This window comes from Urocitellus parryii, chromosome 3 (genome assembly GCF_045843805.1).
Source record: "Urocitellus parryii isolate mUroPar1 chromosome 3, mUroPar1.hap1, whole genome shotgun sequence".
Lineage (NCBI taxonomy): Eukaryota > Metazoa > Chordata > Mammalia > Rodentia > Sciuridae > Urocitellus > Urocitellus parryii.
The window spans coordinates 157,227,225-157,247,931 of NC_135533.1; the positions used below are offsets into that span (position 1 = coordinate 157,227,225).

Here is a 20,707-nt window from a genome sequence, read left to right on the forward strand (position 1 = left end):
TGTGCAAAGGGAGTCAATGGACTTAAGACCATCCGGGATATGAGTTATAGACATTTTGATCCCTCCTAGGGGTTGGCACATGCCAGATGAACAGCACAATGAGAGGAGAAATTTTTTTTTTTTTTTAAATTTATTTATTGTTTTTTAGTTCTCGGCGGACACAACATCTTTGTTGGTATGTGGTGCTGAGGATTGAACCCGGGTCGCACGTATGCCAGGCGAGCGCGCTACCGCTTGAGCCACATCCCCAGCCCGAGAGGAGAAATTATAGGAGCAGATATGCTGATGCAAGATCTGTTTCTGGGGAAAAGATGTGCAAGAAGACCACCTGGAGGGACTATGGGGGACATGGATGTGTGTGAGCATTCTGGCTGCCAGTGACAGGTACTCCTGGCTGACTGGGTGGGCAAGGAGGCAAAAGGCCCTCACCCCAGGGAGCTGCCTGGTATATGCTGAGGACCCCATATAGGCTGAATCTTTTCTGTCATCACAGAGAGTACCAACTGCAAGTTTCTTGTCTGCCCCAAAATAGAGGGTGCTGCTGGGGCAGAATAATGTCTGCCCTACCTGTCTGACCCCCAGAGGGGCCTCCCACAGACCCCCCACAGGCCCCAGGTGTTAGCTGACCTCTTTGCCTCTGAGGCAGACAAAAAGCTCAGGCTAGAGGATTCTTCCCTGCAGGATCTGCTGCAGGGGTGTGCCACCAGCCGTGCGTTAAATGGGACACGGCTGATCTGGCTCTGCACTTGTCAGGAGGACCCAGCCCAGCCCAGCACTTGGCATCTTAATTGGGCGTCTGAGAGCTCCCGCACACGCTTCACACCGTGAGCCAGGCTCCCGTAGGCCCATTAAGGTACAAACACATTCCTTTGTTCACTGACAAGCAGGGTCCCATCCAGGGCTCCCAGGCCGGCAGACTAAGTGATGTTTTCTTAAGGAAGACATGAGATTAGCTGCCACTAAAGCCTCAGCACAATGCCGGGCCCTGCCCAGCGCTGTCAGCACTGTCTCTCTGCAATGTGACAGACAGGCGCTCCCTCAACCCATCAAGCCTCAATGTGCAGGATTAGCCAGAGTGCAGCCAACAAGCTGACTTGGAGGCCACGATGGAAATGTAATGAGGTGGCTGATGTTCAGGGACAGAAGTCTCAAACACCCCTGCCAATTCATACACTCCTGTCACTTGCCCCAACCCCTGCCCAGTATCTGCTTGGGGCTGTCCTCCTTGCTTTGAGGTACATAGAAAACTAAGGGGAACCTGTGCAGAGGGTCCCCAGAGAGATCCCTATGAGAGGTCAGATAGCCAGGAGGCACAGGGGGGACTGTGTTCTTCCTGGGGGCCAGAAGGGTCAGCGTCTGCCCCTCTCACCCACTGGCTACTGGGAACTTATATGCTCTGAACTCTGGATGGCCCCAGTTGATTGTGGGCTTCCCTTGCCAGCAGGTCCTAGAAACTACTCTCATTTGATGAAGGGAGCTAGTGGGCTGGCCAGGCCTACCTTACCTGAGCAGTCCTGCATATATATCAGGGATATCATAGGCAAAACACACTTCAGGAAAACATCCTCTTTATTTACAATCCAGAAACGCCAGGGGGCTCGGACATGGGCAGCCCACAGAGTGGGTTTCTGCCCAGGCCGTCATCATTTGGCATTTAGGGGTCTGGGTTGGGCAGTGGCGCTAGCCCAGGTAGAAGAGGAGAAAGGGGCTGACTACCCCTGGAGCCATCCCTGCAGGGCACACCAGCCATCTGTGCAGATACACGCTGCTCCCATGCAAACAGAAGAGGGGAAGAGACTCATCCAATTCTCGCCTTCTAGTCCTGCCAACGACAGGTAGGAGTCAGCACAAGGCAACCCTCACATTTGTTTGGACACATCTCCCTCAGCTGCCCATGGGACCCTCAAAGGGTAGACTGGAGAGATGCTCCCCTCTCCCTACACCAGTGCTATAAAAATATTTTGAAATGATAAAATTTTTGTAGCAGGCTCTTAACAAAACAGCTCTGTGAGGTATAATATTCTGATAAGAGTTTCCTCAAGATGCTTTGTTTGTCTGTATCAAAGGCATCCCTGGTTCTGGTAGGTTGTGGTGGAGCTAGATGTCAAAATGTCCAGGCAAGGCCCCCCTAGTCAGGACCTACTGCCCACTGGACCCCTCAGCAGCTGATTAGACAATGAAGTCTGCCAAGAGTATCTCAAGGGGGAGCTTACTGTTCTGCCTACCAACTCTGCCTCTGCTCTGGAGGAAGAGGGGATCTAAAGAAAGGATTAGGAGGAGTCAACAGTCATAGGAGACACCCAGGGAGGGCTGGACTGTGTAGGCTCCAGGGTTTAACCCTGCTGGGGCTTGAAGAGTGTTATGTCAGACTGACAGGGGACAAAGCCCTGGCCATATGCATGCTTTCCTAGGGGCTAGGAACTCACTACTTTTTTTCCTCTACAGAAGAAAACTGCAATGAACACTGCAATACCCCTGAGACTTCTGGCCATCCATTTGGCCAGCCCAGCTTTGCAAAGCTGTAACAGAACCAGATGTGCAGGGCGGCAGCTGGCTATGTATGAGGCAGCATCTCCACCTTCTGGGCAAGAAGGAAAAGAGCTGGTGCTGGCACTCTGAAAAGACAGGAGCGGGTGGCCAGCTTCTTGCCAGCAGCCCACAAGGACCAGCAACTTGAGGTTGCCCAGGGGATACTATAGGTGTGAGCTTGTCCTTTCAAAACCTGAACATGGGGAACATTTAATGGCCAGGAAGGGCTCTCTGGGTATCTTTCAGAGAGTAAGGATACTTGGTGGCCTCCCCTCCAATCCATGCTTCTAGGCTACCAGGGCTTAACACAGGGAGCAGGGCACACTTGTTTCAGGTGGCATAGTAGGTGCAACCTTGCACCTACCTGATGGCTCCCACAACTCTGAACCACGTGTTTATCCTCAAACCTGCATACCTGGATCTGGGCTTTTTAGGAGCCTTGGCAGTGGGGAGCAGCATGTCGTGTACCCTTGGCCTTGCAGGGATGATGGCTTAACCTCAGCAGCCAGTCACAGTAGGGTCCAGGCCTGAGCGCTTGGAGATACGTAGCTTGACCACCTCCTCAGAACAGGTGGGGTGGATGCCCACTGTCCTCATCACCTGTGCATACGAGGCCCCGCATCTGCATGCAAAGATTAGCAGAGATACGCAAGGAACCTGTCAGCACAGGGAGTCATATCTATGCCACTCTGACTCTAGGAAGGCTTTAGAAGTACCCCTGCCTTCTCCAGCCAGTGCCAGAACACCTGCCTGTGTCTACATTGTACCTGACCACCCAGAAAATGTCCAGTTCCCTCAGTGGCCAAGTGGCAACCCCTTCTGGCCCACCTCCCATCCAACCTCTCCTTGGCTTGTTATAGCCTGGCCTCCTGCTGCTGTAGTCCTACCAGGCATAGTCCCATCTGGTCTTTCCCTAGGACCTGCTCCCTCACTCTGTCAAGATATAGTTCAAGGGCTGGGATTGTGGCTCAGTGGTACAGCGCTTGCCTAGCATGCATGAGACACTGGGTTTGATTCTTAGCACCACATAAAAGTATTGTGTCCACTCACAACTAAAAATATATTTTAAAAAAAAAGATATGGTTCAAATTACCAATCAAAGTAAGCTCAAGCCCACTTCTTTTTTTGGTGGTGCTAGAAACTGAACCCAGAGTCTTGCATATGCTAGGCAAGTGCTCTAACCATTTAGCTACACTTTTTATTACTGCAGACTGCACCTGCCTGGCCTCCTGCTCAGCCCAGTTCTGCTCAGACTTCTCACATGCAGCGGCATAAGGCATAACGCCAGTGCTCTGAGCACCTGCTGCCTAAGGCAGGGAGCTGGCTGCTCTGTGGGTGGCTGTGCCCTGAGCCCCAGCATCCTGCCTGCATAGAGTGAGTATACAATGGAGCATGGGGGAGGGGTCTGGTCTAGCTCTGCAACTAGCCCTATAAGAAACAGCCTTTGCTTCCTCTGGAACTTCTGAGACCTGGCCCTCATCCAGGATCCCAAGCCCACCTTCCAAAATTCTACAGATTAAGAGCTGAGGTGGGTATTCAAGGCATCTACTCATGTCCCTTGCATTACTTCACACACTCAATGTACACTGTTCATCTACTTGGGAAAACAGTATTATGGATATCTCATAGGGCACAGATAGCTTCCGTTGTTTGTCATTAGACAAGGTTGCAATAGGCAGCTCTCCTTAAGATGTACTTGTGTGTTGGAATATCTCATGGGTAAATTCCTAACTCAAACAATAGGCATGTGCATTACAGACAAGAAGTCAGTAGTAGGAAGGTCCACTCCATGTCTGAAATATCAGTCTTTGAGCTCTACTAGCTTGCTTCAGAGCATCAGTGTTTCCATCATGCAGACACTGGAAAATGATCATTACGGGACAGTATTAAGCCCCTTATGCTTTATCAACCAAGATGGTTCAATAGTATTTGAATTACATTTTAATATTCCAAACTTTACATTTCTGGGCACAGTGGCCTTCTATTGTTTATTATTATTTTATTTCCTGTGAATTGCCTATTTATTTTCTGTATTTTTTCTTTTTGGGTTATTTGCTCCAAAATTACTATTGATTTATTAACAGCTCTTTGCATATTAAGAAAATCAGCTCTGCTGGGCATGGTGGGGCACTCCTGTAATCGTGGCAGCTTGGGAGCAAACAGACATTTGGAACTGGACATTTTCTGGGAAGGAGATGGTCAGGTACAACATAGACACATACATAGACACTTAGACCCTGGAATCCCCCAAACACATGGCATGATGGGGTTGGGATGTAACTCAGCAGTAGAGTGCATGCTTAGTACGCCTGAGCAACATAGCAAGGACTTTAGCAACTCAGTGAGACCCTGTCTCAAAATAAAAAATAAAAAGGTGTGGGGATGTGGCTTAGTGGTTAAATGCTCCTTGGTTAAATTCCCTGTATCAAAGAAAGAAAGGAAAATCAACTCTGCAGTTGCATTATAAAAAGAGGCTGCCAAAATTTAAAGGACTTTTCCAGAAATTATTCCAGAAACCAAGTGTTGGTATTGGCATCAGCATTTGCATTCTAGAGCATGTGAATGGCAAAAGCCTTGTGGATGGACCAGATTGTAAGTGTAACTAAGAGCTAGTCTTAAGGGTAAGAGGTCTGGGTATAGGGAAGGTCAGTGAGAAGGCTGGGGCAGGAAAGCAGGGCCAATATGTTGAAAGGTTCCATGGGCAAGGTGGAGGATCTGGGCCAGATGCTCTGGGTCTGGGCCCTGTCAGCCCCAGAAGTCTCTCAGGCTAGAGCTAGTACTGTGGACGGCCCCAGCCTACCATCTCTTGCACAGTGTCAGTGAACTGGGTTCCAAGGGTCATTCTTCTTGCACCCCACAGGCTCTAGGAGAACTCTCAGCAGAAGCTACATGAGGCTCATGGGTTCTATCCAAAAGTTACTAAGGTCTGGACTTGCTTAGTACATGTAATACCCTGTGTTTGATCCCTAGCACTGAAAAACAAAAACAAAACAAAAATATAACACAGCTTTAGTCCAGGACACAGGCAAAAGCCCAAGCCACAGAAAACACAAAACCACTCCATTGTGGCTCTTTCCTGGCTCACTTGAAACCAGGACCTTGCTCTCAACTGCCTGAGGGCTCAGCTGGGTAAGTGAAGACCAATTCTGCTTGTTCTGACTGTGTAGAAAAGGCCTAAACAGTGACCCAGGGCCACAATGATCCCCAGGCAGCCAGCCACAGCAGACATGTAGCATGGCTCTGCCTGAACAGTGTTTGGCTAGAGAAGAAAGCTGCCTCTCTTCCCACTGAACCTGCCATGTCTGAGGGGAACCTAAAGAATCCGTGTTGGAAACATGCGCAAGGCCACATGAAAGCAACATGAAACCCAGCAGGCTTTCCACTGTAGTGCTGCCAACACTAGGAGGGACACCCAGTCTGAGCAACGCATAACGGCCGAAATTCCTCCCGACTTACTTGATCCCCAGAGCAAATCCTTGAGTAACTTCACCAGCGTTGGGGCCGAGGAAGTGCAGGCCCAGCACCAGCTGTGGGGGCTCCTTCAGGCACACCAACTGAAAAACAGAGTATCTCAGTGGCAGCCAGGCCAAAGGAGGGACCCAACTATGTCCCACCTCTGGGGACACTAGTGACCCTCAGACATTCCAACTGTTTTGCTAGAGGGGCACCACAAATCTCACCCACCTCTGTTGCCAGCTCTTTCCCTCCTTTCCTCCAACCCCCTGCACACCTCAGGCTGGACCCAAAAGACACTCACCTTTATGTAACACTGGGATGCATCTCGTTCAGCCACTGTGAACTCTAGTGGTTTATAATATGCGTGATAAACCTGGGTGACAAGACACCAGTTCCTGGAATTAGCAGCCACAGCAAAACCAGTCCTATGGGTATTTTTTGGATCCAACAGGAAGGGTGCAAGGAGTAGATGTGTTCTCAGGGACCCAGAATTATTCACTTGGCTCAAAACTGTGATGTGGGGTGAGAACACAGCCTAGCTGGCTGCAGAGTGTGTTCACCTCTCCCATGCACAAGAAGCCAGTACCTGCAGCCAAGCAATCTGCAGGATAGACCCTCTCCTGCTCAGGCCCTAAACCCCTGTAACTATATGCAGCAGGACACTATAGATTGCTCAGGTACTGCTCACCATGATGTGTCATGAGCTTGGGCCAGGGCATTGGTGCACTCCCTTGGGAGCAAATGTTGGGTAGACACAGGTCCCCCATGACAATGTAAACTGGACAAAGTAACTGCAGCAATGGCCAGTGTGGGGGTTTCCCAGCCTGCCCACATAAGCAGGATTGGGCTGATGGACCTCTGTTGGGCATTCTGTCCTTGGTTTGGCCTTGACTTCAGTGAGGAGGAGGGGCCTGACACAGGGTGGCCAAGGGCTAGGGCAGGCTACGGTCACACTGGAGCTGTCGAACAGAGGCTTTCAGCACCCATGAAGGGCCGACAGCACATTTGGGGCTGCAGCAAGTAAAAAATGAGCAGGGCCCTCACATGTGCTGCACAGCCATTATTAATTAATAGAGCTTCAGAGAATATTGTTCTAAGTAAGACAGAACTGAAAAGAAAACAAACAAAGAGTATTTGGCCATTCAACATTGTGAAACATAAAATAACATTATAAAATGCCATGAACACATGTCCCAGTGTACTTATGATGAATCAAACAAAAATAGCAAATAAAGTGCTGCAGGGAAGGCTGGCCTGTCAGATGCTTTCTAGTGATGGAGGGGCCTGAGGTGCAGGGGAAGGGCCAGGCTCTGGAGTCCAGTGACTCATTCCTGAATAGCACAGACCTCCCTGCCCAGGCCACATGGGGTCTGGTTTCCCCTACCGCCTGCAAGCTGCTGTAGCAGGAAGATGAAACCACATGGAAGGCTTTCAGCTTCCACAGCCTGGCAAGTTTCAAAGCCTCCAACTTCCCTTTAGAGCACCTAGACATATTCTGTGGCCACCTTGGGGGCCATAGCCCACCTGCCAGGGCAGACCCCAAAAGTAATCTTGCCCTATAAAAGCTCGTTTCTTTGGGATGAATGCTTGAGTCTGGGCCACGGAGGCCTGCAAGGACTTAAAGAGTCTGGGAAGAGGACTGGAAGCTTGGATTGGGGCAAAATGGGATCATGCCTGCTGGAGCTGCTGGAGGAATGCCCAGGGTTACAGGTAGGAGGGGATGGGGCAGCCTTAGGTAAGAGGACAGAGTAAAGGGGAACAGAGGTCAGAGGACACCCCAGAGGAGCTATTCCAGGTTGAGAGAGACCATGCCCCTGTGAGGTGGTGAGAACCACAGAGGCACATGGGCCCTCAGGTCTTCTGTGACAAGTACTCTTCATGCTGGAATGGGGCTGGTACTTTGATGCCCTGAGACTTTAGCAGGGAGCTGTTGGTACCAAGGTGAGGACCCCTGATGTGTTGTAGCACAGCTGGGCATGAAAGCTAGAGGCTGCTGGACCACTCAGCTTCAGAATGAGGCATCTTGGGGCCCTTCGGTAGTCACATGACATGCAGTAGCAGATGGCCACTGAGACCACAGAAGCTGAGGCTCAGCCCACACCAAAGCTGACAGAGGCCTCTGCTTTCCTTCATTTCTAGAGTTGCCTTCCAATGCTTCTGTCCTGTGTGTTCCTTCCATAGCCATTGTTATGGATCCCCATATCCTGCCCTGCCAAGCCACAGCTCACAGGAAGCAGGGACATAAACACCCCTGTTCACAGGACTTCCATCCAGGGAAGGACCATCTGTGGGGGTGAGAGCCACACATGTACCTCAATATGCTCTTGTCCATGGCGAGCCACAGCCTCCTCTTCTGACAACCCCACACAGCCATATTCCAATGGAGTGAAGACAGTAGTGGGAACCTAAAAAGCAGGTCTGGAGTCAGGTATGCCTCTAGACCCCACAAATTGAAAGTCTCCACTGTATAATTCAAATAGAAGTGATCACGGGCCAGGGCCCTAGCCATAGTGGCTGGCAGGCTGCAAGCACAGCAAGTGGATCCATTCACAGTTCCTGGGCTGCACTCTTGGACTAAACCATAAACATGTGCTCATATATGTGTACAAAACATTCACATACACATACCACTTGCATATGCACATATGTGCCATGAAAATGCAGGCATACAAGAGCACACACATACCCTACCCACTCCAGAAGATCCAGCCTTAGCCTTTTCCAGGCTGGACTTGGGTTTCTTTAAGACAACTCACATTGTTATAATCCATCAGGTCTGAGGATTGTCCAAAGAGCCGCTGGGCCAGAAGCTTCCCTGCCATGATAGCTGTGGGTGTCAGCTCAGGCCGCCCCTGATGGAAGAAACTCAAGGTTATATCAGTACCACATTAGAGAGTGCACCACCCATCACCTTCCTCATGGGCAGCTCCCTGATGAAACTCCACAGAATGGCAGTGAATTGAGAGCTTTCTCTACTGGAGGTTGATTCTCCCATGGTGAGAAGGTGCAGGAATGTCAAGACCCTCATTGGTTTGCTTATTCTCTTAATGGCTTCCTTACACCTTCCTCTGGGGAGAAACCTGTGCTTATGACCCTCTTTCCAGGAAGAGAAAATGAACTGCTAATGGGCTCAGTCAGGTCACTTTCACTCACTCAAGTCTTCTCTCTGAATCCCTTATTCATGTTAATGAACTCAAAGGTTTGTCCCCATGACAAACCTCAAAAGAGATCCTTGCTCCATTCCCATTAACTGAGATTTCAGCTAAAATGTGCCTCAAGTAGCCCATATGCTCCTGATACACACCTTGAAGTGCATGTCACAGCCCATGACAAATCTCAAATCAAAGTATCATACTGTAAGAGACCCCTCCAACCCAGGGTGTACTCCCTGCCTTGGGTTTTCCTGCATATGTAGACCTGGGATCTGCTAGCAGTCACTTCTGCAGCAGGAAATGCAGATGTTGTTTGGCATTCCAGAAATGAATAGAGATCTGCAGAGATAAACTCAGGAAAGCAGCCTGTGCATTCCACCAGGCCTGACTAACTGCGGAAACATCCACACACACAGCACACAATATCTCATTAAACAATATCCCCCTGCCCCCAATCCTCAGAGCTCTTCCCAGCTCTGGTCTAACACTGGGTGTTAACTCTTTGAACTGCTCAAAATGACCTTTGAAGCTACAAAGAATGCTTTTGTATTTGTCATGTATTTCTGGCAATATAGTTCGAAGTGTTATCATTTCTATCACATTGTTATAGGCCTTGGAGACTAGGAACTGTGTTAGTGCAGATGAAGAAACTTCAACTGGTGGGTGCAAAGGAGGCATCACAGGATGCACAGAGATGCACACAGTGTTATGCTGGTAAGAAAACAGGTGTTGTCTTAGGGTACAGCACTCACAGGATTCAACAGAAGCCTGCACACAGATCACCACATCCAAACTGTCTACAGGCAGAGAGGCCTAGCAACTGCATTGCCCAGCTAAGTGGGCTGGAGCCAGTTGACAAAAGAAGCCATTACTTTGATGGATTGTGTACAATCCAGCAGGGAAGGGGACAGACTCTGATAGCAAGCCCCACCAGAGCTGTCTCATAATCCTTTTCAACACGGGGAGCCTTAGAACATCTACCTGGCAGGGTGTGGGGGTTGCATCTGGCAGCAGTGGGTACCCAGAGTCCTCCAGTGCCCTACACATGGTTTCTTGAACTTGAGTCACAGGGGCTTGAGTGCTTGAGTAGCAGCAACTTGGCTCACATCTATGTATTAGCAATGGCTGGTAGGTGGTGCCTCTTGCACACTGGGGGCACGAAGGACTCTATTGCCCCAGCAGAAAGGATTAGTGTGGGTCCCAGTATTTGGCAGGAATGATTCATACCACATAAGCAGGCTGGTCCCCAGGAACAAGGGAAAGCCTCACCTTGTATAGCCCTCTGCTCTGATCTGTTTCTACATGTATGCCAACCTTTTCCCTGGTGTGAGTCTTAGCAGAGTCCAACATGGAGGAATAGTCCTTCAGTATTGATGATAATGCCCACCTGTGCCCACTCAGCTCTGGGATATCCCACCCAGGGACTTGCTAGCCTTAGATACTGGCTCCCATTCCCTCCAAGCTCCTTGCTGGCATTTCCCAAAGTGGGTTCTAGGGTGATCCAGGGCAGGGTGGTGCCTGTACTCTCCTGAGAGCACTAGTATCCCCACAAAGCCTGCTGTGTTCCAGCACAGGGGTGGATACTCACTGGGCCCCCTCTCTTAACTCCTTCTAGGTCTCTCCTGATCCCTAGTACTAAGCATCTCTTGATGTCTGAAATAATTCACTTACTATCATCTATAACCTCTTCCAAGATGCACTTCCATGTGGGTGTAACGTTTATTCCTGCTGTGTCCCCAGTACCCAGAAAAATGCCTGGTATGCAGTGGGCACTCAAGTGAATGTCCATCTGAGTGAATGTAAATTAATGTATTTGGGTGGGTTGAATAGAGACTTCCCAAAATTCATGACTGCCTGCAACCTCAGAATGTGCTTATTTGGAAATAGGGTCTTTGCAGATATAATTAGGGTTGCAGTGGATTGGGATAGGCCATAAATCTGATGGGAGACATTTATAAGAGACAAATAAGGGCACAAAAACACATGGAGGAGATGGGTACAATACTGAAGTGATGTGGACAGGATGCAAGGAACTCACAGGGCCATCAGAAACAGGGGGAGACAGAAAAAAATCCTCCTCTAAAAGGTCCTGGAGAGTGCAGCCTGGCCTACACCTTCATTTCAGACTTCTGGACCCCAGAATGTGAGAGATGAATATCTGTTGTTTTAAGCCACTGAATTTGTGGTGATGTGTTTATAGCAGCCCCAGGACATGAACACACACATAGATGACATTAGCATATCTCACTGCAAAGAGGTGACAGGGCCTAGGAATGTAGGGAGCACCTCTCAGCTTGTTTGACTAGGGACGTCCTGAGGCACCTTCCCCCAAATGTATTAGAAACATGCAGGTCAGGCCAACTGTTCCTGAGGATGTGGGGAAACAGTGTCCCATGACTGATTTCTTTCAAGAAACCATGCAGGTTTCTTGCTGGGTGCCCATAAAAGAGAGGGTGACTAGATGCCTCCCAAGCTAGGAGTAGGGTCTAGGGACTTCAACCAGGGACTCACTAGGGAGGTGTTACAGTCCTTGCTTTCCAGGGGAGAAAGTAAGACAGGGAAGAGACTGCAGCTACAGACCCAGTGGATGGAGGCAGACTCCAAAGCCTTTGTGTCTTCCTTGGACTGAACCTCCCACCAGGAAAGATCAAACTGGCCCCCATTTACAGTAACAGTAAGAAGCAGACACCCTGCTCCCATGTGATACCCTAGTTAGGGAGCAAATTGAACCTGCCTGCAGATCAGAGGAAAAAATAAGGCAAGGTGGGCAGGACCAGGAAGGGCTGAACTAGGCCTGCCCTTCTACCCCTGTGGGAACAGGATGGCCCTAGGGCCTCCAACAATGTCATTTGTGAGATGTGGCTAGTTGAGCTTACAGCCATTTTTTTAAGTTATCCCACACGGGGTGGGGGGGAGGAGCTTTTGAAAGAGCTGAATCTAATGCCCAGTTCTTCCCAGAACACACCCTACCAACCCCTGAGGTTTGGTCCAGTGCCTCTGTAATTGAAGAAATGTCTCTTTCCCATGTGAAAGCAGCCATAGGAACACGGGCAGCTGGGGGGTTCCTGGTCACAGGAGATGAACAGAGGGGCACAGGTCATACCTCAGCAACATCTCCAATGGCATAGATGTGGGGGACAGAGGTGACATCCTGGGCATCAACAATGATCTTTTGATTCTCAGGGTTTATATTCACTCCAACTTCCTTCAGATTCAGATTTCTGGTTTCTGGAATTCGACCTGAAGGAAAGACAGAGAAGGTTGAAAGATTTTCTTTAGAAGTTCTAACCTAGATTCCTTTTATTTAAAACATTTCTTGGAGCTGGACATGGTTGTAGTGTACCTGAAGTTCCAGCTACTCAGGAGACAGAGGCAGGGGGATCACCTGAGCCAGGAGTTTGAGGTTAGCCTGGGCAACACAGTGAAACCCTGTCTCAAAACAAACACACAAACAAACAAAAAAACGAGGAGGAGGAGGAGGAGGAGGAGGAGGAGGAGGAGGAGGAGGAGGAGGAGGAGGAGGAGGAGGAGGAGAAGGAGGAGAAAGAGGAAGAGGAGATAGAGGAGATGGAGGAGAAGGAGATGGGGAGGGGAGAGCGGAGGAGGAACAAGAAAAAAAATTAAAACATTTCTCAGAATGATCTTAGAAATGGTCAAATGTGAAGTACAGATGGTCTCAAAAGGCTCCCGGCTTCTGTAGACAAGCAGCTTCACCATGGAAGAGGGGCAGGGGTGTCTGTTATGAACCTTTATCAAATGACACAACTAGTCCATTGTTGCATACTGAAGAGAGAAGCCTTCTCAGTGGCTGCATTCTGGCATGTGGGGAAAAGAGCAGATGCTTACAAATACAAATGCTGCCCAACATCAGGGTGCTAGAAATAAGACTCCAGAACCTTCCATGGGCCTCAACCTAGCCTGCACCACCACCAGTACTAGCATGAATAGTTCTAATACTGTTTTCATCTTGAGAAACCAGTCCTTCCTTGGAAACACAGAGTAGTGCTGTTGGCACCTGGTCCTCTTGCTGTATCATCCTCCACACCACAGCTCACTGCCATTAGGTACCAGGAACACAGCCCCCAGATTTTGAGAGTCCAGCTGGGCTTCCTCTGAGGGACACCAAATGGCTTTGATGGCCTCTTTCTCATCTGGACAGTCTGAGGCTCAGTTGGTCGTGTACTGGGTTATAGCCTCAGTTGACACTGTCTGGCCCCACCCAGGGCCTTAAGGTCTCTCCCCTCCAAGGATGCATGCTCAGGGCCTCCCTCTCCACTAATGATGCCTTCTTCATTCCTTTGGTTGTTCCCCCCAACCCCCCCCCCCCCAGTGCTGGAGATCAAATCAAGGACCTTATGTGTGCTAGGCCAGTATTCTACTACTGAACTGTACCCCAGACCCTTTCCTTTGGTTGTAACATGAAGATGTTATATATTATTTTTTGTTTCTGACAATGCAGAGGAGGTCTGGTTCCCACAACCCAGGGCAGAACAACTTAGGCCTTAGAAGTAACCCTACATGGAACTGAGACCCTTAAACTGACATGCTGCAAAAGCTACATAGATAATGCTTTTTGAAGGTGGGCCCTGGGCCCCTGCTGGACTCTGCTTTGGACTACTACATGCTGGGAGATGACTGCCTGGGATTCCCTGTCCCTCCATGAACAAGAGACCCTGGACAAACCTCTTTTCTCTATGAACTTCGGTGTTCTCATCTGTAAACAGTGCCAATGTGAGACCCAGACAAGATGAGGCATATGGCTCACATGGAGATTCCTTTTCCATCCTGCCTTAATAGTCACAGGGGAAGGCCATGAGACCATTGCAGAACCAGTTCTTCTGCCTGAACTTTCGCAGAGGGAGTCCCTATGCTGACATGAGTCAGGAGGGGCTACCTAGGCTGATCTGAGGGGCCATGGGATAGAGTAGGGCAGGCACACAGCAAAGCAGTGAGTGTTCAGAGCATCATTGTGAAGATGGAGGAAATGCATGTGCACATACATGTGCCTGTAAAACATACACACACATTTGCAAAAGGAATCAATGAAAGATTAAAAGCAGAATCTTACAGGAAGTGAGAGAAGAGGACAGAGGGACCGAGGTGGTCCAAACACATCTTGTGACATTTTGGTTTTCTTTTTTCTTGAATTCTACACAATTATGTATTAAAAAAATAATATTATATTAACACAGGAAAAATTCTTTAAAACCATAAATAACCTAAAATGAATGAACCTAACTTCATATAAGGCTGGTAACAGAGCACACAAGAAAAGCATTATAGTTGTACCTGTGAGAAACTGGTTCTAGATCCCCCCACCAGGGATAATAACACTCAACTGCCTTTTACAAAATGGCACAGTGTTTGCATATAATTTACCCACATCTTCCTGTAAACTTTAAATTATCTCTACATTATTGATAATATCTAATACAATGTCAATGCTAGGTAAATAGTTGTTTAAGGAATAATGACAAGATAAAAAGTCTGTATATGTTCAATACAGTGCAGCAACACAGTACTTTCCATCCATAGTTGGTTGAATCCATAGACAAGGGTTGACTTTTTTTTTTTTCTCTATGCCAGGGATTGAACCTCAGGGTCCTTAACCACTGAACTACATCTCCAGTCTTTTTTCTCTTTTTTTCTTAATTGAGATAGGGCCTTACTAAGTTGCTTAGGGCCTCCCTAAGTTGCTGAAGCTGGTGTTGAACTTGCAATCCTCCTGCCTCAGCTTCCCAAGTTGCTGGGATTACAGGTGTGTATTACTGTACCAGGCTCAACTATTGTTGAAAAGATGGAAGGAGCCCATGTTTCCTAATATTAAAGAAAGCTGCAAAATATCATCCAAAGAGGACAATTAAGACCCTGTAATTTCACATTTCAACTACAAACAGTAATTTATTTTCTTTTACAAAATATGAAGTTCTGGGCTCTGGTCTAGCAGCAGAAATGATCAACAAGTGACTCTAGCCCTACAATGGGATCTCTAAATGCCTCCCACCAAGATCAGGTTCTTCCTGGTCTAGACTGCTTGTAAATGGGGCAGAATATGATCAAAGACACTGCATAACAGAGAAGGCCAGGCAGCATGGAAAAGCATCATACCCCAAGAGGAAGATGCCCATCTTAGTCAGATTGAACCTAGGGTCCTTAACCACTGAACTACATCTATAAGTAGTGCTTATAGGAGTAGTTGCTCCATCCAAGTAGAATGTAAACCCTAGAACTGTCTTGTATTTTGGGGTATGGGATATCTCAGTCTTCTGGAGCTCCAAGTGAGCTGACCACCTGGCAACTCTCCATATGGCTCTTCCTGGGAGAAGCAATCTTCTCCCCACTCAATCAGCCCCCAGGACTCCCCTGAAGCATTTACCATCCCCCATTACTGAGCTCCTTGTACAGGCAAGCCCCTCACATCAGGATGGGTTCATATTCCTCTCTGCCAATATAAAAAGTGGGCAGTTTTCACCCATATGTCCCCATAATCCAACAGTATGGCCTGTAGTCAGTGTTGTGTAAAGCGCAAGCCAACAAGAGCCAGCAGTGAGAATTTGTAAGCTCATGCTCCACCCAGACTCTCAGAGCAGGCCCACAACCTACTTATCAGGCAGATATCACAGGTGCTGAATGAACAGGGCTTGCAGCCAGGTCTTCCAGCCACTCCGTGTCCCAGGCCTCCACTAAGTCCTCTCCTACATGCCCCAAATGGCTGCCCAGCAAACAGCCCCAGTTTTGAGACCTCAGAGTTGAGAGGAGCTGGGCTTTGGGGCAATGTTTGAATCACATCACACCTATATTAAGGCACATTTGGAACCCACTGATCCTGCTTTCCAGGTGAAAAGTCAGGAGGGGTGGTGGCAGTGGTAGCATTGGCATGGCTGTCCTCTCCAGACTCCATACAGCTTTGGGCCTATAGGCAGAGAGCCAACATATGGATCTTATCATAGTTGAGCTGTCAGTGGAGGTTCCTTTAGCCCCCAATTCTGAGGAGTATGACCTGGTTGAGCCAGTGGGTGGTCCCCCAGGGCTAAGGTGCTCTTGGCTCCCAGTGGCTCAAGATTCCCTAATGACAAAGGTGATTTGCTATTAGAGGTATCATTTTATCAGCTCTTGGAGTCTCAGACAAAACAGAGTTCAGCAGGCAGCAGCCGGGAATTGGGTGGCGCCCACCTGAACTTGTGGGAAGATAATGCCCCTATGAAAAGGAAACTTTAGGGGCTGGGGATGTGGCTCAAGCAGTAGCGCGCTCACCTGGCATGCGTGCAGCCCGGGTTCGATCCTCAGCACCACATACCAACAAAGATGTTGTGTCCGCCAACTAAAAAATAAATATTAAAAATTCTCTCTCTCTCCTTTCTCACGCTCTCTAAAAAATAAAAAAATTAAAAAAAAAAAAAAAAAAAAAAAAAGAAAAGGAAACTTTAAGTCTCCAGCTGCCGCCCCACAGTGGGAAGTCAAAACACAGAGGCTCAGCTAAGCTGAATTGCTCAAGTTCATGGGAGGTCGGCTCCAGCCTCTTGGAGCTGCTAGGCTACAGGAATTGGATGCCAGGTGGGTTGGCACCAGTCAGGATCAGCCCAGACTCAGTGGTGAGAGACCACATCAGAGGAAGGAGCTGAGGTCACATGGGCAGGACTGGGGCATTCAGGAGACGAGGGTCCCTGCAGTCTGGGGCTCAGAGCTCAATTGTTGGGTCCCTCCCCATGCTGGTCTGTCCAACTCAACAGCTGCTTCCTGGAGACAGCTCTGTGTTGAACTAAGAGCAAAGCTAATAGCCCTGCCTCAATGCTGGCCACCCTGTATCTACACAGCCCCTTGTACACCTGCCTGACTATTCCTGGGGAGGCGTAGAATATCTCCTTATGCTCTTTGCAGTAACTAACAATTATGAACCTTACACGTGCGTGCTGACGAAGCTCTGTGCCAATGTCCAGAGGAAATAAAGATATAGCCATGCAACACTTAATGACCAAGATATATTCTGAGAAATTTGTTGTTAGGTGAATTCATCAATGTGCAAACATCTAGAGTCTACTTAAACAAACCTAGGTGATATGGCCTATTACACACCTGGGCTTTATGATATATCTCATATGTATATAGATATGTATATGCACATACACGTATGCCTATGTGTGTGCATACATATATACATGCATATGTGTCCCCATAATCCAACAGCATGTATATGTGTGTGCATACATAGAGATTATGTGTGTGCATGCACACATGGGAGATTGTGTATATAGCCTACTACTCCTAGACTACAAACTAGCACAGAATTTTACTCTCTGTGCACTGTACACAGTTGTAACACAATGGAAAGCATTTGTGCATCTAAATAGATTTGTTTGCAACAGCAGCACCACAAACAAGCAATTGTTGAACTGCAGTTACACTAACTCTGAAGAGGTCATTATACCATAGAACATTTTCAGTTCTATTATAAACCTTATGGTCATATATTTGGTCCATTGTTGATCAAAATGTTGACTGATTGATTGATTGGTACTAGGGATTAAACCCAGGGGAGTTTTACCACTGAGCTTTTTTTTTTTTGAAGGGGGGGACTGGGGATTGAACTCAGGATACTCAATTACTGAGCCATATCCCAGTCCTATTTTGTATTTTCATTTAGAGACAGGGTCTCACGGAGTTGCTTAGCACCTTGCTATTGCTGAGGCTGGCTTTGAACTTGCAATCTTCTTGTCTCAGATTCCTGAGCTGCTAGGATTATAGACATGTGCCACCATGCCCGGCTCTGAGCTTTTTAAATTTTTTATTTTTATCTTTCTAAGTTGTTTAGGGCCTCACTAAATTGCTGAGGCTGGTCTTGAACTTGCAATTCTCCTGCTTCAGCTTCCCAAGTCACTGGGATTATAGGCATGTGCCACTGGGCCTGGCTAAAATGTTATTGTATTTAAAAGCAGTTGCAGGAGATAACGGAGGCATGGAACTAAGTGGTCCCTATGATACATTTCAAAGCCAGGACTCTTAAGGACATATTGTAGGTGTACTCTAGGGAAGTGTGCAAGAATATGAGTATGTAGGAAATTGATGGCTGGATGGATGCAAGACGAATGGACAGTGTGGCAAAAACTTGCCCAGTATGTTCTGTTGCACGCCTATGTGCTCTGTTGTTGCTTTTGGAATAGATGGTAAAGGGAAGGCGGAAGAGAGAGGCCAAGATAGACAGTGAAGTCCAATCTTGAGAAAGAAAGAGTTTAGAAGGTATATTGGCAGGGGTTGACCCTAGTGGGCAGGGAAGCCAGCTCCACCCAGGTGCTCTACATCATGGGGCCATGTCTTGAAGCTGTAACAGACTCTGCCAGCTAGGACACTGAGCCCTGAGCCCCTACTCTGCACCTGGCTAAGCAAAGGACTCTAGCACAGAAGAGGCAGGGTGGGTCCCATGACTTCAAACATCTCATAACCACTTGAAACACTGCTCCCTCATGCTTAGAGCAAGGTCAAACCTCCCTGTTGGTGCTGGGGATCCAATCAGGTGTAGGTACCCCTTCAGTTTGAGGCTGAATTCCCAGTGGAAGACGGGAAATAGATGCCAAGGTCCATAAGTAGGGTAGCTTCAGGCACACTAGGCTGAGGTCCAGTGGACCCTACATGGTATGAGAAGAAAGATACAGGCCAACATGCCCCAAGTCATCTCCTTGACCACTTTTCTCTTGTCTTATGCAGCCAATTTGGGGGGGGGGGGAGAAGAGATCCCATGTCTTATACTCAAGAGTTTTCTCAGTCCCAGCTGGGTCCCAGGATGCCAGCTCTAGGCCTCTTTGTGGGGGCCTTTGTATTTCGTATGGCTCCAGCCTCATGGCCTCAGCTCTAGAAAGCCCAGTGTGGTGTCTGTCAAGCAATATTGAACCTGGGGTGGGACATTTTGTGGCTTCTGAATCTTTCCTTCCTAGATACCACCAGGCTGGAGACCTGAGGAACTCCTTTGTCTATGTGTCTGTTTGGTTTCTTAGAACAAATTCTCAGAGGAGAGACAGTTGGACAGAAGGGTGAAGTTTCCCAGCACAAGGTGGGGGCCTCCTCTCAGGATGGTTTCTTCTTTTTTTAGGGGGGGCGGGTTCCAGGGATTGAACCCAGGGGCACTTAACCACTGAGTCATATCCCCAGCCCTTTTCTTATTTTGAGACAGGGTCTTGGTAAGTTGCTCAAAGCTTGCTAAGTTGCTGAAGCTGGCTTTGAATCTGTGATCCTCCTGCCTCAGCCTCTGGAGTTGCTGGGATTACAGATATGTGCCACTGCACCTTATTCTTGAATATGTACCTTCACTGGGGGGGAAGGGTGGCTCAGAGGGTCCTCTTAAAATGTTTTTATTTACACTTCTTTGATGATTAATAAATTAAGTACTTTCTGGTCACATGTTTACCAACTATAGTTTCTCTTTGGTGAACTGCCAGTTCCTGCCTTTTCTCATTCACTGGTAGACATCTTCGTAGATTTTCGTGATTAGAGCTTCTTTATGTAAATGACGCATGATGCTCTGTCACATTTTCTGCAAATGATGAGGGCATTAAAGTTCCAGGTATAAATGGACATTCTCACTTCCGCCTCTGAGTAAACATGTGGATGGGTCTTTGATGGGGGATATTCAATATGCCCTGTACTAAAAACTTCTGGCCACTGGATCTGCCTCCTTTCCCAGGTCCAGCCATGTGACTTGCCAATAGGACAGCCCTTTCCCTCAGACCAGGGACCCTAAGGTAGGCAGGATTTGGCCCCTGAGACCCTCAGAGCAATGGGGCAGGAACAGATCTCTTCCAATCATACTGGGAATCCCACCAGCTGCTGTTGCTGGCCCAGGGGTACCCAGCCACCACGCCTGCCAGTCAGCCCTTCTCCAAGGCAAAGCCAAAGAGGGCTGTAGGCCAAAACCCACCCAGAAGGCAGACATCGTTCATCACTACCTGCTCTGCTGGACACAGAGAAACATAGACAGAAGGCCACATGCAGCAACATAAGTTTCTCTTATCCACAATGGAAAAAAGCATACCCTCCAATTTCATGCCTGCCTGGAACATATGTTCCCACTAAGGAAGAACAAGCCTTGTAATGAAGTGAGATTTAAGTGTCAGCAAGAGTAGGCAGGATGGATGAGGGGTTATGATAGAGATGAACATAGCTTGGGCATAAAGGACACAGCCAGAAGCTCCATGCTAGGAGGTGCAAGGGTCAATAGGGTAGAGCTAGCTATGGCTGCCCTGCAAAGCAGGCAGAGCTTCACATAGGCTTGAGTCCTCCAGTGCCAGCCTAGTTCAAGAGCCAGGCCTTTCATTTGCCCACCCCAGGCATATAGAAGGTTCACATCTGTGGAGTCTAGAGTCAGATCCTTGAGAGGCTCTGATCTCCTTCTCTTACTCTTTTTGTGTATGTGTGTATTTGTGTATATGTGAGCTGGAGCTAGAACCCAGAGCTTTGAGCATGCTAAGCATGAACTCTACCACTGAGCTACACCCTCAGCCCTCTTCTTCCTCCTTCCTCTTCCTTCTTCCTCTCCTTCCTCTTCCTCTTTTTTTTCTAGAATGGCTCCTTCTCAATGATTC

The 20,707-nt window shown here is 48.3% G+C and overlaps 1 protein-coding gene across 5 annotated transcripts in view; it reads right to left on the reverse strand.

Annotated features, from left to right (window-relative positions):
• Positions 1–1,546: 1,546 nt before the first annotated feature.
• Txnrd2 (thioredoxin reductase 2) overlaps positions 1,547–20,707 on the reverse strand; it is a 57,323-nt gene continuing 38,162 nt past the window's right edge. For 4 of the 5 annotated variants that reach the window (XM_026401647.2, XM_026401644.2, XM_026401646.2 and 1 more), the window contains 7 exons: positions 12,241–12,377; positions 8,742–8,837; positions 8,298–8,390; positions 6,287–6,358; positions 5,986–6,083; positions 2,945–3,151; positions 1,547–1,822 (listed from right to left, as the gene is read on the reverse strand). In XM_026401647.2, the coding sequence (XP_026257432.1) occupies positions 3,028–3,151; positions 5,986–6,083; positions 6,287–6,358; positions 8,298–8,390; positions 8,742–8,837; positions 12,241–12,377 (620 nt within the window). In that variant the 3' untranslated portion in view covers positions 1,547–1,822; positions 2,945–3,027. The remainder of the gene's footprint in view (positions 1,823–2,944; positions 3,152–5,985; positions 6,084–6,286; positions 6,359–8,297; positions 8,391–8,741; positions 8,838–12,240; positions 12,378–20,707) is intronic. The other variant, XM_026401645.2, reaches the window with a different exon arrangement.